General features: G+C 31.7%; 1 protein-coding gene across 5 annotated transcripts in view; it reads right to left on the bottom strand.

The window, feature by feature from the left end:
- Positions 1-13911, bottom strand: part of LOC122628019 (alkaline phosphatase-like) — a 124073-nt gene that overhangs the window by 7855 nt on the left and 102307 nt on the right. For all 5 annotated transcript variants that reach the window (XM_043809807.1, XM_043809804.1, XM_043809803.1 and 2 more), the window contains exon 9: positions 2158-2279. In XM_043809807.1, the coding sequence (XP_043665742.1) occupies positions 2158-2279 (122 nt within the window). The remainder of the gene's footprint in view (positions 1-2157; positions 2280-13911) is intronic.

Here is a 13911-nt window from a genome sequence, read left to right as displayed (position 1 = left end):
CTCTCTTTCTCTAATTCTTTTTTCTCCCCCCAGGAAGTTATTATTCGCTGATATACATATATATATAGAAACTCCAATTATTCGATCATTTTTATATTCGTCATTCTCAATTCTCGTGTTTTCTCTTTCTTTTTTTCTCTTTATACTTTTTCTTTCTTTCCTTTTCTTATCTCATCCACGAATTATCTATTGTTATTAAATAATGCGATTAATTATTCAGATTTAAATGTCAAACATGAAGAAGAGTAAAAGAAGAGTAAGATGAAATAGAATAAAATATTTTTGGACAATGAAAATACGATACCGAATATCCGAGATTGAATTCGACAAATTTTTTATTATATCTCAAGTGTCCAGTTTTACGTTACCCTTCGAAGTTACATTTCAGCAAGTATTGAGTCGAAAGAAAAATAAAATAATTACTTCTGTACATCGATCAGTTTTAATTGTTCTATTTTAATTCTAACTTTCTAATAAGAAATGAAATGAAATAATTATTATTGATCATTGATCAGTTTTAGTTTACCATGTTTACATACGTACATATTTTATTTGATAACCACCCCTGTTATATTCGTAAGTTTTTGAGTCATAGAAAATTATTAATAAAAAATATAATAGTAAAAAGGTACTGTTCAAAACTGGAAAGAAGTCTCGTGAAAGAAATGCGGTTCTAATTGGTCAGAATAAAAGGGAACGCCTTCTCTCACACGCATTTTCTACTTTATCCTACTATTTGCGAAGAAAGTTACACACTAATTAGTTTGGATATCGAATCACGACGTACCAACGAAAATAACTTACCAATCGGATATCAAGACAGACCGAACGACAAATGGAATATCAAATCATTGGCGTAGTATCGAATCACGAAGAGTTAGTAACGATATTTTTATTTCCTTTTTCTTTGTTCTCGATATTAACTCTAAATACGAGGATTTTACTACTATGTCAAAGCGTATCGTAAGAGTCGAATAGTAGGGATTATGGGAGTGTCAAAGATACGTTTGGGATGGACTTTTAGAATACTTCTCTTGCTCCTGTACCGTCCCATAGGACTTTTTTTTTAACTTTAACATACTCGATACTTTTCGATGTTTCTTTTTAATTTTTTTTTCTTTCTTTCTCTCTCTCTCTCTCTCTCTCTCTCTTTCTTTCGGAAACAAACGAGACGACTTCCCTTCGATTATTCGAGATCGGGCTTTGTGATTCGATTTTCACGTTTCCGGGACCAAACGTGGGTAACGGGGAAAGAAAAAAAAATGGGAAGACAAGAGAATACGGGCCGTCGGTGACAATGGGTAACCGGCATTGAGAATGCGCTTTTGGCGCGTTCTCCTGAGTGCGCTCTGTTCTTTCTATCTTTTTTTCCTTTCTTCTTTCTCTCTTTCTCTCTTCTTTTCTTTTTTTTTTATTCCTCTCCTTTCTTTTTTCTTTCTTTTTTCTTTTTTTTCTTCTCTTTCTCTTTCTTCCCACGTAGTCGTAGTCCTTTGAAAGGTAAGTGCGCAGAGTTCCCTGTCGGCGCCGGTAAAATCGACGGAACAGAGAGAATAACGAAAAATGAGAAAAATCGGAGGGGAAAAAGTGAAGAAATAGAAAAGAAAAGGAAATAAAAGTAGATCGAATACGGTCGACTAATTATCGAGAGCGATAATTTATTTCGAATGAAATGTAAAGTGAAAAGAGAAACGGTGATAAAAGATAGTTATGTTTATCTTTGATCATCGAGAGAGAGAGAGAGATAGAGAGTTAAAATTCTGAAACAAATATTTGAAAACGCGATAAGCGTGAAAAGTTTCCATATCGTTTCACCATCCATCCAGCATTTTTGTAAACCGCTGGTTTTTGTTCTTTATGGTTATTTTTTAATCCTTCTCTTCTTTTTTTTTTTTTTTTTCTTTTTTCTTTTGAAAGGAGAATCTTTTTTTTTTATTAATCATTTTATTGCCTCGTCGTGCATACAAAAAGATTTTATCGAATGAATATTTCTCCATCGTCTCGTTTTTTGGGAGCTTTTTTCTTCTTTCTTTCTTTCGTTCTTTCTTCTTTATTTTGTTTTGTTTTGTTTTGTTTTGTTTTGTTTTTTTTTTAATATTTCATCATTTGTTATGGATTCGACAGAATGATAATAAACTACGCTTCGGGATGACTTTTTACCTGTATGGAATCCTTGCCGGCGTCACGTAGAATATTCCGTGGCTGCGTGTATCCGGGACCATTGCTGTAAAGCAGCGTCGTGTAGGGTTGTCCATCAACATCCGACACCTTGCTGTCAGAGCCTGAAGGAAAAAAACGATGGTGCTATCTATCAATGGGATTAGATCGATAGGTATCTCATAAATAAAAGCAAAACGTCGCTGTCGTCGTCGTCGTCGTCGTCGTCGTCGTCGTCGTCGTCGTCGTCGTCGTCGTCGTCGTCGTCGTTGTCGTTGTCGTCGTTTTCTTCGACGACGATTAAAAAACATGCTTTTACCAAAGTCCAACCTTTCTATCTTATAACAGAAAGAGGTTGGTTAACGTTAGATAACCTTGCCTGTAAATATCTTACACCGCCATTAATTATACTCGACCGACAAGCTTAAACGTTTATCTTACAATCGTTCCCTTCGAACGTTCGATATTGTTTTTTCCTTCTTTTACAATTTTCTACTATTTTATTTTATTACGCAATATCGACATATATTTTCCACGCCGACACATTTTTCCTATTTCGATGTATAGCTCGCGTTAAATTTTTAATGGGAATGCGAAATGATACCTTGCTATCTCATAGCAAAGCGAGCAAAGTAATTAATTTTTATGAGATTTCTAAAAATTTCTCGTGTAAATGTTCTTGGGAATTCCCGAGGAATATCCTGAGTAATATTCACCGTATATTTGAAATAATATATGGCGACTGGTGGTTTGTTAAATTCTTAAAAATTTTATTTCACAAACACTTCGATCGCGGTATCATTAAAAATATGTGCATTTGGTCTGGCGGTTAAAAAGATTAAGAAGTTTGTTTAATACGATCCTAGAGAATCTTTATAATATCAATATAAAGTCAAATGTAACACGATCAATGTTAAAAAGCTAATTGTTAATTACCTTTTAAAATCACTTATAAATACCTGTATCAATTATTAAATCATTATACATGCTTGTATTCGCGTATATAACAATAATTCGTAATTCTTATCACAGATAGATGTTATCTATCGTTCAAAAAGCTTCTTACGAATATCGCCTGATGATAGGCAACATCATTACACAGATATGTATTAACTTGAGTAATAACATAGATGCAGGCGCTTCAAAAGTTCTTTCTTCGAATAGGTACTTTAAAATTAATGAATTATATTAATTGATCGATAATTTATAAATTCTATCTTTTTCTATCGATATTACTGATGTAAATAGCGCGCGTCGATATCGACGTCCCTGTCAAATCAAATTGAGGAATAATTTTTTAAAGTTTCCTTTTTTCCATTTGAAAATAACGGAGGAAGTACAGACAGAACGAACGGTTGGACAGGAGGAAAGATAGAAGAGGCATAAAGAGAAAAAAGTGATTCAGGATGCGAAGAAGAAGTAGGCGGCGAAAGTACCGTGAAAGAGAGATCGAGAAAAAGGGAGAGAGTAAAGAGAGAGAGAGAGAGAGAGAGAGAGAGAGAGAGAGAGAGAGAGAGAAAGAAAAGGAGAAAGAAAAAGAGAAAGAGAAAGAAAAAGAAAGAGGTAAAGAGACAGAGAGACAGAGAAGAGAATACTATATCTCGAGGACATGCCCGTCGGTGTGCATGTTTTATTCAAAAGCTTTCTTCCTTCGCAAGCACCTTCAAAAATAGACCACCACCAGTCTCTAGCCGTTCGTCGTTTAACAATGTATAATTTAGCCGTTTATTGGACGGGCAAATAAGTTCGACGTTTTAAGATCTTCCATTTCGAAATTATTTTCACGCAGATAAAAAATATCGCCCGTGTGCGAACACATTTTTATTTTCTCCTTATCTCTTTTCTTCTTTTTTTTTTATTATTCTTTTTTGTTCTCTCTCTCTCTCTCTCTCTTTCTCTTCGGTTCTTTTTTCTGTCTCTTTTTTTCTTTTTTTTAATTTCTTCTCTCTTTTTCTTTATATTTTTTCCTTCCCGTGAAAAATGATATTCCTCCCTCTCTCCAATTTGCAAGAGTTCTCTAACATCGATATACTTTCTGATGAATTTCTCTGCGGGAGAAAAGAGAAAGAAAGAGAGAGAGAGAGAGAGAGAGAGAGAGAGAGAGAGAGAGAGAGAGAGAGAGAGAGAGAGAGAGAGAATGACAAATCGACCCGACAAGGAATAATGAATATTAACTAATAAGAGGATGGAATATTATAGCGAACTAGACAAAAAAAAAATCAAAATAAAAAAATAAAAGAAAAAAATAAGGAAGAGAGAAAAAAAATATAAAGAAAAAAGGTTCTAGACGAGCCATTTTGTTTATGATATTGCTATGAGCCGTCATATATCATGGTCTTTTTAAGTTAACCACCGGTGCGCATGCTATTTTCCAGCCCTTTCGTGTCTCCTCCCTCCCTCCCTCCCACCCTTCCACCTGTACGGCCCCATCCTTTTTTCCCATCGTGTTCCTCGTAATGCAATCTTCTCACCGGAATGGACGTTCGCGAACACGTCTCGCGATATATTACGTTCATTTTTCGTAATGTAGACGCCCGGTAGATTGGTAGATTGGTTGGTGCAGTAGATATCTCGTTTGAGCGATTGAAAATTATTCCTGAACGGACAAATTTTATTCTTTCGAAAACAATGAAAGATAAAGGAAGAAAAGTCGAAACGTAGGGCAGATATAAAAATGGATAACTAAAAAGTTCGTAAAGTTGGAGAAAATATAAAGGGATAAAGAGAAGAGAGAGAGAGAGAGAGAGAGAGAGAGAGAGAGAGAGAGAGAGAGAGAGAGAGAGAGAGAGAGATAGGAATATCCATGCTTTAACAAAATTAGTTTTTCGTAATGAAAGGCCACTTCGAGAAAAAAAGATAACGATTTATTCGATGAAAAGTAAATTGCTTCCTTAATTAAATCAATTGATGTAATTATAACATGATAATTAATTATTATAACATATATATAATATAAATATATATATATATATATATATATATATATTATTAAATATAAATAAATAAAAATTATTGAAATGAAATGAAGTTATTATAATTAGATTGAAAGGTAAGAAAAAAATTTGAAATAAATAAGGAGGAAACTTTTCAATCGTTTATAAACTCATTATACAATTATGAAAGAAAAGAGAGACGAATTGAAGTGCATTACTTGCATGGTTATACTTACTTTGACGAGTGGCTATAACAAAATATAGAGAAAAAGACAGATAGATAGATAGAGAGAAAGAGACAGGATAAGCGGCGAATACGTAACTTCTGAAGTAATGTTCGTTGAAATGAATTCCATGAAGCTTTTTGAAGATGACCGTACAACTTTGAAATCTCATCTCGTTGAACGAAACTTCCGGACGAGTTGTTCTCTTTAAAAAGTCTTTTATTCGGGAAGAATCTTTCACCGAATGCTAAAGATTCTTCTTGAATCTGGTGCACGCGATATACATATGTATATATGTAGGTATATATGAATGTATAGAGGTACGATTTAAACGTGAGCACTTGAGAAACGTTCTTCTTTACTTTTCTCGCTTCGTTTTGGGTTCCTCTCTTTCGACCCTTACAATTAATTGGGCCACTCGACAGGATAACGAACTATATCTTTTCCCCTTCTACTCCTCCTTCTATTTTTTTCTTCGTTTTTCTTACACATACAGACATACATACATACATACATATACATATTTATATATATACATATATATACGTATATATATATAGATATACACATAATATGTGTATGTATATATACACATGCATATATATATATATATGTATATATGTGTATTTATATATATGTATGTATGTATCTATATGTATATATATTATATGTATGTACATATACATACACATGTACATATATATATATTTATATATGTATTTTTCTTATTTCTTTTTCTTTTTTTTCGTATCTTCTTTCCGTGTCTTTTCGTCTCTCTCTTTCTCTCTCTCTCTCGCTCTCTCTTTCTATCTCTTTTTTCTATTTTCTTCTTTTTTTTCTCTGTTTTTTTTTTCCTTCCCGTCGACTTCCTTTCAGAGAGGTAATAGCTCGAGTCACGTTCCGACATTTCTTCCTGAGGTTAAATTTCTTCTCGTCGCAACGTAAATAAATCCAACGTTATTTTATTGGTATTCAACGTTACGCGGATAAACAGTGGATTACGAAAATATTCGCACATCTCTTGAATTGTACTTCTTTTTTCTTTTCTTTTCTCTTCCATTTTCTATATTTCTTTTTTTTAACAGTTGCTAAATTATTTACAACGGCTTTTATTAACTTTTTAGTAGATAAAAGAAAGAGAAAATCAATGTGCTCCGTATGAAATATGCGTAGATGTTTTTTACTTTTAATTTGTAATCACAGTAACAATGCAAGATTACGCGATATATATTTTTTCTCTTTTTATTTTTGAATTTATTATCAAGAATTCTCTAGAAAAACGAATATTATATTTATTTTGTACATCCGTTTATCTTATTGATTCTAAAAGTTAATCCTAAAAGGAGTTATTTGTTTGAATATTTACCATATTACATCTATGTTATATCATAAAACTCGACGTCTTTGAATAAACGTAACTTTTGATAGGATTAATCGATTCGAATAAATAATATTGATAGAATGCTGATAAGATAAGAATATCTAAAAGCTACATATTGTACATGTATATAAATACATATATTTTTTATAAAACCTGTTGTGTGTGTAATAATGTGTGTAATAATGCGAGCGAGCGTGCGCGCGCATATATCTTTGTAATAAAGAATTTATATACAGTTCATTTTATATCTCTGTTATTTCATTGTTATAAAAAAAAAAAAAAAAAAATGAAATGAAATGAAAAAAAAAAAGAAAAAAACAAAGAAAACATACTTTTCATTCAAATTTCAAACATATATTTTTTCATAATATTTTACATAACATTTTACAAGCATACTTCCCATACGAATTATTCTTCAGAGATATAATTTTTAACAAAGCGGACATTAATTTATTAAAATCAATTTTTATGGAAACTAAATCAGAATATTTTGTTCGTACGTGGAGAAAGATTTTATTTAATATCGATAAGTATTCAGATATTTCTATGAATCCGATGTATGAATACAAATTCAAATCTAAAGGCTTCAGTGATTCAGTATTAGTGATGCGACTTCTCGAGAATGAGCTTTCGTGATCTTATATCAGAACGCATCTGGGTTAATGGTTTTAGTTGAAGCATGCAAACTGAAGAGATATCGGGGTTAAAGTTTTTCGTGAATCAGGTGGCACGATAAAATAAGTAAGAACAAACGGGATAGAAGATGAGATCCCATTTGTGAGCTGTCAAGGGATGTGTCTTGACGGCCATAACCCTCCCTTCCTCCGGACTCCCCATAGATGATTTATAAACGAGTTCAGACTTCGCCGTTGGCTTCCTAACACTATGCACAAGGCGAGTCGCGGTATTCCAAGAAGTTTCGTGGCATTCGAAGAATGTCCTTCGTCCATCCCCACTCCTCTTCTTTCTAACCCTATATTTCACTTCTCATCCCCCTTTCTGTTCGTATCGAAGTCTTCCGTGATAAAGTCACGGATAATAGGCGCGTTGTTCGAGAGCATTAGCGACTCGAGAGTATGTCTATACGTCAGAGAATTGGCTCGATAAATTTTGTCCCAGAAATTCTTGTCATACCTTTATCCAATTCATCTACTCTTACACACGCTTAGGTAAGTTTCTTTGAGGATAGATAGAATTTTTTTTTTTCTTGTATCATGGAATTTTTTATCAATTTGTTATTTAGGAAATTAATTAGCCTCGTCATCTAGTGTTTCTGATTAGAATGTGAAATTGAATGATTGATAATTTCTAAGCGTTGTTATACATTTGATATATTATTGATAGGTGTATATATATATATATATATATATATATATATATATATATATATATATAATCTATGTATGTATGTACGTGTCGATGATGTAACAAAATTTGTTACTTAGTTATTTAGTATATTACAAGTCAATTAATTCATAATATATTTAATATACTATTGATAAGTATATCTATATATGTTTGCGTATGTATGTGTATATCGATGATGTAACAGAATTTGTTATTTAGTTATTATCAAGTTAACTTTTTTATATTATCAAGTCAATTAATTAATAATATATTTAATATATTATTGACAGGTATATATATATATATATATATATGTATGTATGTGTCGATGATGTAACAAAATTCATTACTTAACTATTATCAAGTTGAGTGATAAAAAACTCTATCTTTTATTTTTTCTAAGGTAATTAATCCATTAAAAAAATATATTCAGACGTTTCTCAGAAAATCATGCGAGTAACGAACGTTATTCCATTAAAATAAAAGAAAATATTTAATTTCGATAGAAAAAAAAGAAACGAAACAAGAGATCGGACGACTATTAAAATTGATCGAACATTGTTACTTTTAAGTAAAATATTTCTTTTTTTTTCCCTTCGTATCTATCCATTAGCAATAATTTTGATTCACGTTATTAAATCGCTTATCTTCGCTTTTCGATTTTTGGCAAACGTAAGTGTTCCCTTTCTAGCATTGTGCAGAGTGCCTGACTGAAATGCGTTTATCGTGGGTTCCATCAATTCGCAAAGTTCGCGAATACGCCGGCACTTTGCCGGCATTCGCCTTGGTAATAAACATGCCAGCATGCCACGGCATGTTTATGACGCTAACTCTCTCTCTCTCTCTCTCTCTCTCTCTCTTTCTCTACGTCTTTTATCTCGTTTTACGACGTTCTCGTCACGAATATATAAATTAGTATATCGCGATTTCGAGTTCACAAAAACAGCCGTGTCACGTTCGAGGATAAGAAAGTTCTAAAATCTATTTTGAAGGTAAGATAATTAATTGTTTTTCGATACTTTGAGAAAGCCAAATTGATTAGCTAACTAACTTTGAAAACAATTATGTTAGACTTCTTTACCAACGAATTAAAGAAGAAACGATCAAAGATTTCGCTTTCTCTCTCTCTCTCTCTTTCTCTCTCTCCCTCTCTCTTTCTCTCTCTCTCTCTTTGTCTCCATGTTGTTCAAGATCGAAGAGATTGCTCGTGTCTTCTGAGATGTCCCACGAGAGACCACAAGGTCGTTCGGGAACTCTCAGTTGAGTAACATAAACATTATAACGTTCGAAGGACGAACTCTCAGAGTTTGTGTACATAGGGAAGGCTCTCGAAAATCGGGTGGTCTCGAAATTTCAGCCACGTTCTAGTTTCAACGAATTCCATTTCTTTTTTCTTTCTCCTTTTCTTTTTCTTCCTCCTTCATCTTTTCTTGTTACTTTTTTTAATTTTCACATATCAAAATTTATTTGAAATGATCTTTAAGGGAAAAACGTTCGCAGATAAAATATTTTCATCCTTTCTTCTCTACAACTAAAGAATACAAAGAAAATATTTGGAATTTATTTGATAAACAATTTCTATGGAGAACGTCCACTAGACAGATATTTTATTCTTATATACATACATACATAAATACATACGATTCATATTTTCTTTTGTAAAAAAGATTATTCAGGAACGCGGAAAATATTTGCGCGGGATGTTTCGATTTAAACGGAGGAAAAGGAAAAATGAAAAAAATAGCGAAAGAATTTCTCGCAGTTGCACGGCTAATATGCGGACTGCTTTTGACTTTTTTATTTTATTTTTTGTTATCTTCTTCTTTTTTGCAAAAGAATTTCTCGCAGTTGAATTCTGGCTAATATCAAGACTGCTTTTGATTTCTCTTATTATTTTTGTCTTCTTCTTTTTTTTTTTCGATCTTATCCAAGCGTTTTAAATCGAAGAAAATCATTCGCAAAAAGAGATGAGAGAAGTTGAAAGGTGAGGAGGGTTTAAGTTTGACGAGGGTTGAATCTACCCTTCTATTTCCTTCCATCCTTCCTTCCTTCCTTCCTTCCTTCCTTCCTTCCTTCCTTCCTTCCTTCCTTCCTTCCTTCCTCTCCCTTTCCCTTTTCCAGTCGCAACTATAAACGATATGAACTGCTTGCCTTTTCAAAGGAGAGACCCTTCGAGAAAATCCCGAGCGTGGCGGCTGCGTCTCGAAAACTTTCAAAGTCCGAAAGAACTCGCGTTTATTCCTCGCTTCGAATTACACCGGCTACTTCTGTACTTTCGAGCGTGGCTTGTATCATACTTTATCCCATCCAACCTTTCTTTATGTCTTTAGGTCTTCACACAACCCTATGTTACCCTATTCTAGCCTATCCAACCTTAACTACCTCTCCCGAACTTATCCCAATCACGATCCTTCCTCTTCCTTTTCTTTTATTCCTACATTAGATTCTTCTAACGCTAGTTCGTGATTCCAATTTGTTAAAAAGATAATTCGATTGGTTGCTTCGTGTCATTGTTTCTTCTAGCGTTACGATTCAAATTTTTGTTTGTTTCTTTTTCTATGTATCTATGCATTTCAATACATATATGTATGTATAGAAATATAGATATAAATATGTATATATAAATATATAGATATAGATATGTATATATAGAGTCTACTGGATGAAGATTTTAATTAGATCAATTAGAGAAGTTAATTGTTAAAGAATGTTAGCAAATTTGTGTTCGTTCGTTTATTATCTTTTTAATAATTAAAACAGATAATATTTCTTAATGAACAGTGTGAAAATCGAAAGATAAGAAATGATATTCTTTAAATGTCTCAATTTTTTCTTTGACGTTTAGTAAAATAATAATTAACCGATATGTCGGTGGAAATACGTTCTTTTTATTAAAAGTATGTAAAGTATTTCGAGACAATTTAACTGCTAATAGAACGTAGGAAAAGAATGTTCTACAAATTATTCTAGTAGAAAAATGAATGTCATTTTATCTAGAATATGAATTTTTATTTCTTTCTCTTTAATATCATTTCTGTCACTAAATGTTTTAGCACACACGTTCAGAAAAAGAGAAAGAGAAAGACAGACAGACAGACAGACAGATAGAGAAAGAGAGAGAATAAAAAGAAATTTGATTTTCGTGACGAGTAAAACTTTCATCGCAGATTATCCGAGCCTTTTAGGGACACCATATATGTGGAACAAAATAAACGTATATGTAATTTCGACGATGGCTTTCTCTTTCGAATTCCCTCGTATTAGATTATTCTTTTCTAGCATCGAAATGGCCCTTAACTAACAAAGGTTTGCCTTTTGGTCAAAACTTTATTCGACATCAATCGGAAAAAAGGAAATAATCACCGCAATTTTCCGAGTGGCCGCTACTCTTCTTTATTAGACATCATGATCGATTCGTTCGGTCCATTATTATTCGCTAATGAATGGAACGAATGATATCGTCCTTTCGAATTTACAATTCGAATTTGTATTTTTTACGATCAGTTAATTTGTTGATCACCGAAGCGAATTTTGCAGGAATCGATAAATTTATCGAATGTATAATATAACGTTCTGATAATGATAAATACACACACACATACACACACACACATATATATACATTCATATATATGTATACAGTATGACAATAATTAAAAATTCTATATATTTTAAATAAATACGATATCTTACTGAATGATTAAAACTTATATATAGATATGTAATTGAAATGACCTAATTAAAAAAATGCTTAAATGTGTTCAATTTATCATTAATTTTTTATATCATATCAAACTCAATTATAAAAAAAGAAAAGAAGAAAAGAAATAGTATCTCTAATGAGAAAATAAAAAAGAATATATGACATTGGATACTTTTTTAATCGCTGTATTTTGATTAATAATGTAAACGTTCGAGAAATAAAATTAACGAAGCCAATGGCTATTATTCGTAGTAAATTTTTTAAATAAATTTAAATAAGTACGTATTGAAAGCCAATACGGGAATAGTAATACGTAGAATGTATTTTTATAATATTTTGAAAAAAAAAACAAAGAACAAAATAAACAGCGAGAGAGACAGAGAGAGAGAGAGAGAGAGAGAGTTACAATAATATTTGAGTTTCATTTGTTTGCTGTGTACATATGTATATATACATATTGAAAAGAGCGTTAAATGTTTTGCTATACTTTTCCTATGAGCTATACAGAGGAATCTATGTTATTTTCACATCTATCTCATAGATATAAAAAGTATATATATATATATATATATATATATATATATATATGTATATGTATGTACGTGGTTTCCTGTGTAGTTGCTACGTTTCGCATAATTCAAAAACTTTTCTAAAGTTCTAGTAACTTGCCTGTTTGGTAAGTTATTCGAATGACGAGTTACCACTCGAAGGAAACGAGTATGTATGTATATGTATATGTATATGTATATGTATATATATATATATATATATACACATACTTATATAAGAGTATAAGAGTGTAAGAGAAAGAGAAGCTTCTACGAGACTTCTCGTCGCCTATAAAATCTACCATAGCGACGATATTTCCTTCGAATTTATAAAACTGCGAGAAAGATTGTGATCGAATTTTTATATTTCGGTGAAAAAGAAAGTAAAAAAAAAAAGGAAAAAAAAAAGAAAGAACGAAAGAAGAAGGAATGATTTACTCGGTTTCTCATCGAATTTAAGAATTTAAGAATTGTCTTAAATTTCCATTAACTTTCTTTTGAAACGGCCTCGTTTTTCTGAGAAGGAAAGGAAGAGTCCAATGGAAGTCTTAACTCCGGTTGGAAGCTTAAGTTTCGAGCTTAAGCTTAAGCCGAATGCCAACGTAGCTTAGCTCGGAGACAGGGTTAAGAAGAGCATATAAACCTAGCCATAAATTCGCCGATAGAGAACATTTAAAGGTATGTGTATGTGTGTGTTCGAAGTAGGAACGTGTTACGTTCCTTTGATGTTGGTCGATCAAACTCAGAGAGAAATCGATAGGATAGATAGATAGATAAAGGAGAAAGAGAAAAGAGAAAGAGATAAGAGAGAGAGAGAGAGAGAGAGAGAGAGAGAGAGAGAGAGAGAAACAAAGAGAGAAAGAGAGAGAGAGAGAGAGAGAGAGAGAGAGAGAAACAGGCAATTTATTTCTATGATTTAGTTTCTATGATATTTCTATGGGAAAGAGAGAAAAATAAATAAAATAATTACATAATAAAAAAAAGTTATATAAGAGATAAGAATCGAGTAAAGTTTAAAGAAATAAAAATAAAAGTTATTATTATAATAATAGAGTTATATTAATATCAATATATTAATATAATTATATAACAGAATATAGTTAGAAAAGGAAAGGTAATAATAAATAATGGTAGTAGGAAAATGTGTGTAGGTATTAGTATAAATGTATGTAGGTATAAGAGTTCTAGGATAAAATTAGTTTAATATAAATTATGATATAAAATAGGAGATATAAATAATATTAGTTTAAATTAAAATGGATAGATTATATAATTATATAATTATATAATTAGAGATAGAGAGAAAAATATTTCTTTTTATACTTTTTATACATATTTATGTATATGTGTGTATAAAGGTGTAGGTACGTACATATAGTTAATATATATATCACATTTCTCACATTGAAACATGTTTACTCTCCTCAATGATTTTGTTTGGTTAAGTTAACCCGAATACCTCGTTTTTTTCTTTTTATTCAGGAAAATATGAAAATTTCTTACCAAACGAGATGTCTCATCGAACGGAGTAAACCCTTTAAAGGAAAATTTACTCTTGAGACTGTAGAAGCCAACGAAGAGTGACCCACTTTAATCTGTAAATGGTTATAACGTGGAAAAT

The sequence above is a fragment of the Vespula pensylvanica genome, chromosome 3 (assembly GCF_014466175.1).
Source record: "Vespula pensylvanica isolate Volc-1 chromosome 3, ASM1446617v1, whole genome shotgun sequence".
Lineage (NCBI taxonomy): Eukaryota > Metazoa > Arthropoda > Insecta > Hymenoptera > Vespidae > Vespula > Vespula pensylvanica.
The sequence above is the reverse complement of the archived record's forward strand: the minus strand, read 5'-3'. Positions and strand labels throughout refer to the sequence as shown.